Below are 12,958 nucleotides of genomic sequence, written 5' to 3'. Positions count from 1 at the left end.
TCATTTGTGGGATATAATGAACAACATATATACACTGATAGGGGGAGGAAAGGAGACATATGTAATACCTTAATCAATAAAGAATAAAAAAAAGGGGGGGGGGGCTGTTTCTAAAAGAGACCAGGCTTTGCTGCTTAGTGCTGGCTTTTCCATGTACTTGGAGCAAATTACTACTTCTTTGATACTGTCCAATCCACTTCATAGAGTTATTCTGAATACTAAATAAAATAACTTATGTGATAGTGCTGGTAAACTGAAAAAGCACTTTATAGTTTATGTTACTATCAGCAATTATTACCTTCTGGGTAGCAAATAGCTTTTGGCAACTGGGGCCACACGAAACACTTAACTTGCATAACTCCACAAACCCAAAAGTTTCAGTGCCAAAAGGTTTTGGAGGTGGGAGCAATAGCAGTCCAGGGGACTGGGAAGAAATATATTCAAAATGGAACAGAGGTTTAAAAATTAATAATAAGATTCTTAAAGGCTCTATAGAACCCCCCAACAAAGAAAAACAATAATGAGAGAAAAGGGGTTTTCCACATAAATGGCTGAAAAACTACTTTTCTATTTTGGAGGTTCCTGACATACTGAGCCAAATCTTTATTCTCCTGAAGTGGGGTTTATGGTTTCCAAGTGTCCCTGATGGTACTTTCAGTTACCACTACAAGATGTTAAAAGCCAAAACACAAATACTCAAGTTGGCCCTTGAAACAGTTTGTCCACCATTAAGTAAGTGGTCAGAATGAATTTAGTGTTTAGCAGCACACACAGAAGGGATGGCACTTGCCCTCTAAAAAAAATAAGTAAACAAAAAGGAAAAGTAAATCAGAGTCTTGGCATTACAGATCGTTCCTACATAATTTCGACTGATAAGAATGGGCACACTGCCTATTTTTTACTGATAAAACATTCAAATACATCTTGTTTATGTTCTTGGCAGAATGGGCTGCACACACTGCTTGGTCCTGTTTCTCCTCATAGACATAAAGGACCACAAGGTTAAGAAGCAGATACAAGGTAACAAGTGGAAAGAGGCTGTGCTGCAGGTACATGTTCATATGCTCACCCCTACCATTGCTCTCAGATAAGGCTACAGTATACTGCAGATTAAAGTGACCGGATTCATTAGTATCCTGCAGAGACAGAGGACACCCTCAAATTCAGCCATGAGTCTGTGGTGGGAATTGCACATGTGGGGATAGTAATTCTCACATTGAGACCATATCAGACTTAAGAAATTCTCCTTAAGGAACCCTCTACCCTGTGGTTTTCTGATTTCCTATTCAGATCATCATCTCACGGAATGTCATACATTTAGTCACCTAAAAAGAGGCTGAGCAGGAGGACCTGGCTAAGGATGAATAAGAAGCCTTTACTGTTAGGTTATGCAGAGGTTTCAATACACCCTGACCGAGTCAGGGTTCCCTGGACTTCTGACAGCCACATCTAGAGTAAAACCAGAACCATTTTCAGGCTCCCATAAACACCAACTATTGCTTCTTGGTCAAACTCCATTCCCTCTAGCACCCCTTCCAAAAGATGACCTAACCAATAATTGGTCATACATGAAATTCTCTAGAACCACAAATCAAATCACCTAAAATTAAACTGAATATTTATTCCTGAATTATCTGAGATTTGCTTTGGAACAATCCAATTGCAGGACTGGGGAGTGAGTTGGGTACTAATGAAACAATATTGGTCATGTGTTGATAATTCTGAAAGCCAGATAATGGACACATGGGAGTTCATCAGATAATCCTCTCTACTTTTGTTTATATTAGAAAATTTCCATAATAAACAGTACTTTTTTAAGTTTAACTAAAAAACATTAGAGTACATGTTACCAGATGAGTTAGGGGGCTTGTTTTCATTCCCTTGCAGGAAAACTCATCTGATAATAAAATTCTTTCTCTTGGTGATCATACTAACCAGTACAACATAAAAAGAGGTTTAAAAGAAATCTATCACTTACATGCAGTATCACCCCTTTGTCCAGTAAACTCTGCTTTTTGGCCGTCATTACAAAATAGTGTGTGTCATCTTTGTAGTAGACGATGTTCTCCAAGTCAATACCTGCAAAACAAAAATGTTGAAGGTATATTAGGGCAGCCAGAGAGATTGTATGTGGGTCCACAGAGACCAGGGTTGTAAAACCCTAAGCAGGAAAAGAGAAAGCAAAAAAGATGTCTGAGTCCAGATTCTCACTTCCTGAACATTCGGTTCATAAAAAGAGGGGGAACTTTGTTTATCTTTGTACTGCTCTGTAACTCACTTGACACTCTAAGTTATCCTAAAAACAATGATCAATAGTAAGCAGAAATATATAAAGATTGAAAGAAAAAGAAAGATTAACCCTTAGTAAGACGGTCTGGGTTAGTTATCGGGTTAAACCTCTTTTATAGTCATCAAGGCAACTGGGGGAATCTCCTAGAACTGGAAGCAGAGAGTGAACTACTGGCTTTTAATTTCAATTAATCTAAAAAAATAGATGTAATGGAAAGAAATCATGTTCTAGAAAACAGAGAATTAGAATCTGCTGTACATTTTTGTTGCATCGAAACATCTAAGTTAATTTATTCAAAAGCTATCATATAAAAAACTCATTCCTATCTAGCATATGGTTTACTTCAAGACCAAAGTAGAACTTAGTAGACAAAGTAGTACACTCAATGCCTAAAGTCAGGTTCTCAATAAACCAGAGAACTACCAGCCAATAGGTTACTGCATTAAACCACTTAGAGCAGTGGTTCTCAACCTTCCTAATGCCGCGACCCTTTAATACAGTTCCTCATGTTGTGGTGACCCCCAATTTCATTGTTACAAATTGAACATAATTAAAGCATAGTGATTAATCACAAAAACAATATGTAATTATATATGTGTTTTCCGATGGTCTTAGGCGACCCCTGTGAAAAGGTTGTTCGACCCCCAAATGGGTCGCGACCCACAGGTTGAGAACCGCTGACTTAGAGCCACAGTGTAGAGGAAGGGGTAGGAGAAGAGTTGGTAAAAGACAGCACGAACACTTAAAAACAAACACACAAATATAGTAAAAACCCAATCCAGAGTATCTCAGTCCCTGTGATGAGGATAAAGAACATTAGAGTAGCAATCAGTGATGGAAAGCATTACACTCAGAACAAAGCATGTGAGTGAGGAAGGAGCAACGGGTAAATGACACAGTAACACCAATGATTACCCACCCACCAAACTATCCAAGAGAAAGCCACAAGTAGTTATTTAAAGTTCTATCCTTATTGCTTTCAAGGCACTGATACCAACCTGTAGCTTCCCTGAGCTCCTGGAAAAATTTTTGGTTGAATATGAAAGCCACTCCACTGATCTCTTCCACTTTGGCTTCTGCTGTTGTATTTCGGTTGATAAAATTTGCTGTAATGGCAATGGCCAGTTTGCCTCGAAATTCCTTCCGACGAAATCCTGGAGGGAAAGAAATTTTCAGATGTGTCAGCAGTTGGCTAGAGAGGAAGGAAGGTCACTTCAAACAGGAAGCGGGTATTGATGATGACATTTGGGAACATAGGTGATAAAAATCAATGGAAAAATTTTAGGGCAGCTCTTCTCAACCTGAAAATAAGGTGTTTACTCATCAAAGAATATAACAATCCAGAAAAGAAGTCAAAGTCTCCTACACACTAACAAAAAATTTGAAATCTGACTAACCAGAATGTTACTTAATACTAGGAATTCCTTTTTTTTTTTTTTTTAAAAAGGGAAGCCATCTTTTTATTAAGCTGAGATTTAATCCTGTAGTGCCAACTGCTCAAAGTATAGCTTGTCTCTTAGTACCCTAACAAGAGTACCCTGTAAGAAGTAAACAAAGTACCACTTGGCTAGGGAAGGCTGGGGCTGCCATTAAATTAGAGTAGGTAGCACACATATGTAGATCCTCTCTGATGACACAAATTCTCACCCCAGGGTTTGGAGAAGGTCACCCTTCACTCTGCAATAAACCAGGAAAAGGAATAATGACCAATACCTTCCAAGGTGTTCCTACGGCCATCCCCTCCAATGATCACTTCAAATTCATATTCTGACACAGGATGGGTTTTAGGGTGCACCAGTGCCCGCCAACCTATCCCTGTAGACCAAAGTAAAATTGAAGGTTGTCACCCAGATCATATTCATACACCTAAGACATCTCAAGATACCCAGGTAGGCAAACACCAAGCCAAAAACAGGTTTAAAAGCATGGGGTACAAACCACAGAAAGAAAGAGGCCTCACAAAGGAACGTTCCCACCATACAATTTTCTATAATGAATACAAGTGCCTGCAATGTCTAATACTATCTCAAAGGCCTCTTCATTAAATCAAAAGTTCCTCAAAAGATACTGGCTATACAGAGAAGCCCTTTTTAAGTAGTTCTGAAAACAACCCACAGATTCCTATAGTTTTCTGCTTTGATCTCACCTTTTCTCACCCATTTGATGCCCTTTTATCCCTATTCCCCCCTTTTCCAATTCAACTCACGTTCATTTTCTTGGTCCTCAGGAGGGTGTACAAGTCCTTGGAATTCTACACTGACATGAATTTCAATGCCTAGGATCAATGCTACTTTCAAAAGTATTAGTTGAAGCTGACGGATACCTGGGTAAACAAAAAGATAACACAAGTTAGGGCACATTGAAAAAAAGAGTACCAGTTAGCAGTCACTGCTCAGGTTTCCACCTGTCCACCTATGCAGAGTTTATCCAGATTCTCAACGCTTCCTATAACAGGAGACATTTTCCAAGCCATGTTCCACAGACTCTTTCTTTACTAAGGGCAAGAAATGCTCTAGAGCAGTGGTTCTCAACCTTGGCTGCACATTAGAATCACCTGGGAATCTTTTTTAAAATCCTGATTTCTGGGCTTCATCCTCCGGAAATTCTGTTTCTTTGTTTTGGGGTGGGGCCACAACATTAGTAACAAAGAAACAGAATTTCCAGAGGATGAGGCTGGGAAATCAGGATTTTAAAAAGATTCCCAGGTGATTCTAATGTGCAGCCAAGGTTGAAAACCACTGCTCTAGAGAGACACACAAGCCCACTCCCACCTCTTGGGTGAGATACAGTGGGGCCTTGACTTACGAATTTAATTAGTTCTGAGACCGAGCTCGTTAAGGAGCTCGTTAAGGAGCTCATTAACTCAAATTACTCTATGGACTCAATGCAAAAAATCAGCGGAGAGACAGCTGGTATCTCAAAAAACTCGTTAGTCGGGACACTCGTAAGTCAAGGCCCCACTGTATTTAAAATAAGCAAAAGCTCTGAGATAACACGAAATTGTGGCCAACAGGAGACTCTACTTTCTTTGCTCTCCTGATTCAGTTAGAGCCACAATTATTTAGCAGAACCTACAATACTTACAGGACATGGTAGTTACTAGAAGAGGCAGAAGATATGCACCCACAAGTATGCTTTCCAGTTAGATCCAAAGGGGGCTGTACTACTTCCTGGGATTCCAGATAGTTCTCCTTCATCTTATTACCTCACTGATCTTCACGGATGCTTAGAGGTGAGAAGGGGAACTTCAATGCAAGTTTAGTAGTCTCTTACCATTCCCCCTCCCACTACTGGTCTATAGTTGCAGAAGCTAAGGTTCAAAATGAATGAAAATCTTGCTCATTATCCTAGTGAGATTTATTTATTTAACCAGTTAACTGCCATGATATTTTGAATTTAATTTAAAAAGGTTCCCTGCTTGCATCTATAGACGCTTATGGCGTACAAATGGTTAATATTCAGTGAGTACCTGCCAGATGCCAGACACACTAGATAAAAATCTAGTCCCTGATGTAGGACACAGCTCCAAGACATATCCTGCCATACATAAGGCAGACAAATCCACTGAATGAATGACCTTTGGTCCTCTCTTAAGACCAGTCCTACCTGCAGCCTGTGGCTAATGTGCTAGGAGTGCATGCAAATCCTCCTCTAGATCATTTGGTTATTTTCCCCAGGTTTTACAACCTGACTCATTCAGAGTCACACATGCAGTGACTCATTAAATCCCATGTTAGCACACATTTTATATTTGCAGACAACTGGGTTCCAAGATGCTTTAAACATTACAGCCCAATAGGTGGGCAGAGTGCTTCTTCTGCCTAGGGAATGTGGCAGCTGTGGCCAGTGTTTGGTAAACTGGCACAGCCACTTCAAACAGCAAAAGGTTTAATAGTTGACTGTATTTACAGGACACAACTGATGGAGCTCAGAACAAAAGTTCCTTGATAAGGTTTCTCTGGAATTAATGATCACACTTCAACCTCATAATGTAGACACTGTTTTCATGAACACACACAGTCATGAAAACAAAATCACTGACTGCATTAACTTGTATTTACTTCAAAGCTTGAATATGACAAGAGTATAGCAAAAACTCCCTGGGCTGTAGACCTCATGAGAATCATCTAACCCAGCGGTTCTCAACCTGTGGGTCGCGACCCATTTGGGGGGCGAACAACCCTTTCACAGGGGGCGCCTAAGACCATTGGAAAACACATATATAATTACATATTGTTTTTGTGATTAATCACTATGCTTTAATTATGTTCAATTTGTAACAATGAAAATACATCCTGCATATCAGATATTTACATTACGATTCATAACAGTAGCAAAATTACAGTTATGAAGTAGCAACGAAAATAATTTTATGGTTGGGGGTCACCACAACATGAGGAACTGTATTAAAGGGTTGTGGCATTAGGAAGGTTGAGAACCACTGATCTAACCAAAGAACTCGTATTATCAACTTGCCATTCACCAAAACTAGGAGTCTGCTTCTTCTATAACCGTGGTTTCCCCAGCTGTGTCCTCATAGCTTTTGTTCTTATACTAGTACAGCACCTTTCATATCACATTCCAAAGAACTGCATGCTTTGTTCTGCTTCTACTGGACTAAGAATCACCAGAGTCTAATCAAGGCCCACACTGGTCATCCTATTTCCTAGCCTGGCCCCAATGTCTATCCCACCATTGTAAGTGTTAAATAAGAGTCCAAGATCTAACTTAGAAATCCCTAAGCTAAATTCTGTGTAGTTAAATCTTTCTAGGTTACAGAACAACACATGGAAGGTATTTTGACTCCAAGCAGAGTGTGTTTCTATACAACAGGTACTAAAAGAACTGGTTTTACTTACTGATATGGTCAATGGCTCCAGCACAGAACTTGCCATAGAACTTCTTGGCACCCAAACCTCGCAGATCATGTATGGTGAATGGCCAGAGATGCAAGACATTGTTGCGGGAGAAGGCATCTCGTTTCTCAATAACAACTACCTTAGCTCCCAGTAAGGATAAGTCGATGGCTGTGCGGAGACCACAGGGGCCAGCTCCAATGATGAGACACTGAAAAACACAGCTGTTTTTAGGGCAAAGGCAGCATCTCTTGAGAAAGCTCACACTTCTAGAAAAGTTTCATGATCTCATAACCATCATTCCCTAAAGCCCCAAAATAGGGTTATTCTCTCCACTTCCAACCAATCTGGGCCACAACAGAACATTTGCAATGGTTTGAAGAAAAGCTGGTGGTGGCTATGAATAAAGAAGACATAATTGTCAGTGCCAGATACAAACTTAGCACATGTTCACCCTGTAGATCTGCAACATATTTAAATGGGTCATAGTTTCAACAAACGATTTAAAATCACATCTCATTTTCATCAAAAGGAGAGGATCTTTTGTTTTCTGTTTTTAAATATATTTTTACTAGAGGCCCGGTGCACAAATTCATGCACCAGTTAGATCCCTCGGCCTTTCCTGTGGGATGGGGCAGAAACCGGCTCTCTGACATCCCCCGAGGGGTCCCAGATTGTGAGAGGGTGCAGGCCAGGTTGAAGGACCCCACCAGTGCACAATCTGGGCCGGGGAGAGACGCGGGAGGTTGGCCAGCCGGGGAGGGACCGTGGGAGGGCTCCAGGGTGTGTCTGTCCCATCTCCCTCAGTCTTTATCAGCCGGACCCCAGCAGCAAGCTAACCTACTGGTCAGAGAATCTGCCCCCTGGTGGTCAGTGCACATCATAGCAATCAAACCATGACTACCTGGTTCGTAGGTAGATGACCAACCACTGACCCACACTGGCTGGGTAGGAGAGGCTCTTTTGGAAGGTTTCTAAGTCAAGCAGATTTCTGTCCAAGGAGACATAGATTATTAAATACATAGTCCTCGCAACCTTAGAGTCCTGGAATGGGTCTTCCACTCAAATGATTCCCAGGAGGTAACTTCCAAGAGCCAAAGTTTTATGTGCTGAAAAAAGTTCTTAAATCATACTTTAGACAAAGTCCAGGGAAAGGATCTTGAAAATCCATATTTTATAGAAGTATTTAGGGTGAGACTGGACACAACTAATTTGCATTGCATGTGCAGAAGAAAAAAACAGAACATGCAATATTTTGGCTTTGAATTCCTTTTATCCTTAATAAAACTCCCGAACTCACTCATAAAAGTCATGCCTTTGAATTTCTTGAATTTTGCTGATAAATATATAACTAAATGGCCCGGCCAGTGTGTGTCAGTGGTTGAGAGTAGACCTATGGACCAGAAGGTCACGGTTCGATTCCCGGTCAGGGCACATGCCCAGGTTGCAGGCTTGATCCCCAGTATGGGTGTGCAGAAGGCAGCCAATCAATGATTCCCTTTCATCACTGATGTTTGTATCTCTCTCCTTTTCCCTTCCTCTCTGAAATCAATAAAAATATAAAAAATTTAACCAAATGCAAATCCACTGGGGATGGGTCTCTAAGTACCTATACTAGGCAAATTAAAGCTCATGAAAGAGCATTAATGACATAATCATGAAGTCATTTGCAACTTTATTTATTAGCTTTCTCCCAGAAGATGTGTTCTTATATAAGCAGGAAAGGCATTGTTTCTCTACTTCCTCATACCTACCCTTCCTGACTGAATAGCTCAGGTCTTTGCCCAGGTCTACCTTTTTCATGAAAACACTGTTTCTATATATTGTGAAGAAACCAAAAGAAATAATTTGGTTCATAAGGCCCTTGCTTAAGAAAACAGACTTTTGAAATATGGATAAAAAGAGGTCTGAAGCCTGTGGCAAATTCCCAAGTTGGCAGATACTATCTATACCTTACCAGTTACTGAGTATAGAACAATGACTTTGTAAAGGTGATATGCCAAACACCATGAAGCTGTGTTTGTACAGGATGCTAATAGGGCCTGGCTACTTCTTGGCTAAATGACCTGCATCCACGATCCCCAGTAGGGAGGGGGGTTGGGGTGGGGGGGGATGAGGGCGGTGTGTGTGTGGTGTGTGTGTGTGTGTGTGTGTGTGTGCAAGAGGCAGCTGATCAATGTGAGATTCAAAACAAAGGCTCAGCAAAAGAATGAAGTTGCTATACCATTAAAGTTATTCTGAAATAGTTGAAACCCTGAATGTTTAATATATAAGTACATGAAATAAGAATAAAGTTTGGCACATGAAACAGTCAAATGAACATAAATAATGGCTCCACAAACCTTCACAAGGTATAAGGTTTGACTTCCTATACTAGATCATGGCTGACTTGGCCTAGTTTTCACCCAGTCAGCTTCTACTTGATCCTTTTTTCAAGGCCTACCCCTACCAAAAATCTTTTCTTTTCTGGTTAAATCCTTAGGTCAATGACCCCAAGGCCTCAGAATAGCCAAAGCTTACCTTGGTGTTAGTACATGCTTTTCCCTTTTTGTAGTCTTTGTGGCTGCCCCGTTTGTCCAGCTTTGCCCAGAGGGCTTTGGCTTTCCAGTAGTTGAGTTTGGACTTGAGCTTGTGATAAAAGGAGCGATAGTCCTTAGGCTTCAGTTCAAGATGGTCACAGAGCTCTTGGAAGGCCTTAAGAGTCCCCTTGCAGGTGGTAGCCTGCACAAACTGGTCAAAGAGGGTGTGTGCTTGATTCATTGTCTCATTCTTACTCTCCTCCATGCTTCCCCACCCTCAGCACCCCAGACAAAGGGGGCAGTGGGATGGCTGTTGGTCCACTTGACACTGTCAGATTAAACTAACAAAAATAAAGAAAAAGAAATGGTAAATACAAATTTTATCTACAAACATTTTCTAGGAGACATAACTCTTTTTCAATGGAATTCCTAAGTGTTCTAGTCATTCATTCAACAAATGTATATTGCATACCTTCTATACTCCAGGCACTGAGGTATTAGGGAAGGAAATATTAGTTAGTACAACAAAGGATTTGCAGTTTACTGGGTGAGACAGATTCATAAACAGAATGTTAAATGTACTATGCTAAGTGTCATTAGTGAGAGAGGCACAAGGGATTGAGAACATTAAGGCAGAGTACCTAAGTCATAGGGAGAGAATCCTCATTGAAGATGAACCTGTGAGAAGTGACAGCTGAGTCTTTCAGGGTAAATAAGTGTTAGCAGGTATGGAAGAAGTGCAGGACCTGGGAAAAGAAGTGAAAACAAGAAGGCTTGTGAGTGACTCTTAAGGTAAAAGAGTCAAAAATGATCCCCAGGTTTCCTGGCTACTGAGTCAAAGACATCAGGCCAGTGAATTAAAAGCAGAAGAACTCATTTGTGAGGGCGGGGTGGTGAGTTACCTTTTAGACCTGATATGTTTGTGCTGCCTTTGTGGAGGTGCTCACTAAGCAGATAGGTATGAATCTGAAGCTTGGGGAGTAGCTAGGGACCCAGCCCTAGATTTAGGCATCATTAGCATACAGGTGGTAGTTGAACCAATGATAGCTGAACACAAGGAGAGTCTGTGGTAAGAGAAGAGCCATAGGCTTCCAATAAGACCTGGGACTCATAAACTTGTAAGGAGCTGGCAGAGATAGATGAGCTCTCTAGAAAAAGATTATGAGGCACAGTGAAGAGAGGTCTGAAGAGAACCAAAGGGTAGTGTCATAGCAGTCTAAAAAGCACAAAGTTCAGAAGTATCAAAGTCAACAGGGATTTAAAGACTGAAAAAATCCTGCCACTGCATATAGTATATGGCAGGGTGGGAAGATCTTATAGCCATTCCACTTTGCCCACAGATATATTTGACAGTAATAATGATGATGTCTATACCTTCCACTTATCAAAAACATCTATCCATACACCCACCATCCTGTGTTTGCTGGGAAGAAGCTTTAAGATGAGAGATGGTATGTTAGGTGCTACTTTATCCACTCACTCCCTTGGGTCTTTTTCATAATTTTTGTACCATGTTTTATTTATCATCACTCTTTAGAAGTATAATGGGGGCGAGGGGGAGGCGTAAGGAGGCAAAGGACCAAAGACCAAAACTAATCCATAGGAAGAACAGAAAGGGAGAGCAAGGCAGTAAGACTCTCTTTTAATTCTGAAGTTTTCTAATTTTAGTGCTAAGAATACCTTCATGGTCACAGTACTCATTTCTGGTGCTGTAGTCATGATGGTCCACCACAGGAGCATCACCAATTTACCACTAGTGTGATAAACAGGACTACACTGGAACTTTGCTTTAAAGAGGATTTACTATTGGAGATGGGGGCAGGTGGAAGAAGTGAGTTGTTGATCCACTGTGTTCAGCTGTAGAAGTAACCCACTGTTAATGAACCAACCCAAGGGTAGTGGGAGCCACCAAACTGTATGTGCTAATAAAATCAATTCTCAGAAGACAGGCACCAAATTCCAGACTGAGAACACGGGAAGAGATCCATGTTCTCTCCTGAAGCTCTTACACTGAGTAGGCCTCTGAGGAACAGAATCCCCTTTTGTGAAGTAGAAGTAACATACTGCTTCTCTCCAAAGCTCACCATGATATCATAAGGTTAACCAAATCAACTGAAAATGTATCTTAAGTTTCATGAGTGAAAGTTAATAATTGAATACAAGGAACAGCCATTTCCCTCTGTTTTCTATGTCAACCGATGCATACTCTTTATATACTGTGGAGGCCAAGTCAAAGACGGTAATTCTTTTTGTTTTTTGGTGGCTTCTTTTTAATTTTTTTTAAATTAAATCTTTATTGTTCAGATTTTTACAGTTGTTCCTCTTTTTTACCCCATAGCTCCCCTCTACCCAGTTCCCACCCCACCCTCTGCCATTACTCCCCACCACTGTCCTCATCCATAGGTGTATGATTTTTTTCCAGTCTCTTCCCGCACTCCCCACACCCCTTTCCTCCCAAGAATTGTCAGTCCACGCCCTTTCTATGCCCCTGATTCTATTATATTCACCAGTTTATTCTGTTCATCAGATTACTTATTCACTTGATTTTTAGATTCACTTGTTGATAGATATGTATTTGTTGTTCATAATTTTTATCTTTACCTTTTTCTTCTTCTTCCTCTTCTTAAAGGATACCTTTCAGCATTTCATATAATACTGGTTTGGTGGTGATGAACTCCTTTAGCTTTTTCTTATCTGTGAAGCTCTTTATCTGACCTTCAATTCTGAATGATAGCTTTGCTGGATAAAGTAATCTTGGTTGTAGGTTCTTGCTATTCATCACTTTGAATATTTCTTGCCACTCTCTTCTGGCCTGAATAGTTTCTGTTGAGAAATCAGCTGACAGTCGTATGGGTACTCCCTTATAGGTAACTGACTTTTTTTCTCTTGCTGCTTTTAAGATTCTCTCTTTGTCTTTTGCTCTTGGCATTTTAATTATGATGTGTCTTGGTGTGGTCCTCTTTGGATTCCTTTTGTTTGGGGTTCTCTGCACTTCCTGGACTTGGAAGTCTATTTCTTTCACCAGGTAGGGGAAGTTTTCTGTCATTATTTCTTCAAATAGGTTTTCAATATCTTGCCCTCTCTCTTCTTCTGGTACCCCTATAATTCTGATGTTGGTACGTTTGAAGCTGTCCCAGAGGCTCCTTACACTATCTTCGTATTTTTGGATTCTTTTTTCATTTTGCTTTTCCGGTTGGGTGTTTTTTGCTTCTTCGTATTTCAAATCTTTGACTTGATTCTTGCGCTCCTCTGGTCTGCTATTGGGTGTCTGCATAATATTCTTTATTTCAGTC

At 40.6% G+C, this 12,958-nt stretch overlaps 1 protein-coding gene across 13 annotated transcripts in view; it reads right to left on the bottom strand.

Annotated features, from left to right (window-relative positions):
• Positions 1 to 12,958, bottom strand: part of MICAL3 (microtubule associated monooxygenase, calponin and LIM domain containing 3) — a 293,552-nt gene that overhangs the window by 174,193 nt on the left and 106,401 nt on the right. For 11 of the 13 annotated variants that reach the window (XM_014529900.1, XM_014529902.1, XM_014529903.1 and 8 more), the window contains 7 exons: positions 10,307 to 10,411; positions 9,667 to 10,006; positions 7,150 to 7,357; positions 4,497 to 4,613; positions 4,004 to 4,105; positions 3,289 to 3,444; positions 1,979 to 2,079 (listed from right to left, as the gene is read on the bottom strand). In XM_014529900.1, the coding sequence (XP_014385386.1) occupies positions 1,979 to 2,079; positions 3,289 to 3,444; positions 4,004 to 4,105; positions 4,497 to 4,613; positions 7,150 to 7,357; positions 9,667 to 9,930 (948 nt within the window). In that variant the 5' untranslated portion in view covers positions 9,931 to 10,006; positions 10,307 to 10,411. Of the gene's footprint in view, positions 1 to 1,978; positions 2,080 to 3,288; positions 3,445 to 4,003; positions 4,106 to 4,496; positions 4,614 to 7,149; positions 7,358 to 9,666; positions 10,007 to 10,306; positions 10,412 to 12,958 lie in introns of those variants that run through there. The other 2 variants (XM_005882168.2, XM_005882169.2) reach the window with 1 other exon arrangement.

This window comes from Myotis brandtii, unplaced genomic scaffold (assembly GCF_000412655.1).
Source record: "Myotis brandtii unplaced genomic scaffold, ASM41265v1 scaffold7, whole genome shotgun sequence".
NCBI classification, from domain to species: domain Eukaryota; kingdom Metazoa; phylum Chordata; class Mammalia; order Chiroptera; family Vespertilionidae; genus Myotis; species Myotis brandtii.
The sequence above is the reverse complement of the archived record's forward strand: the minus strand, read 5'-3'. Positions and strand labels throughout refer to the sequence as shown.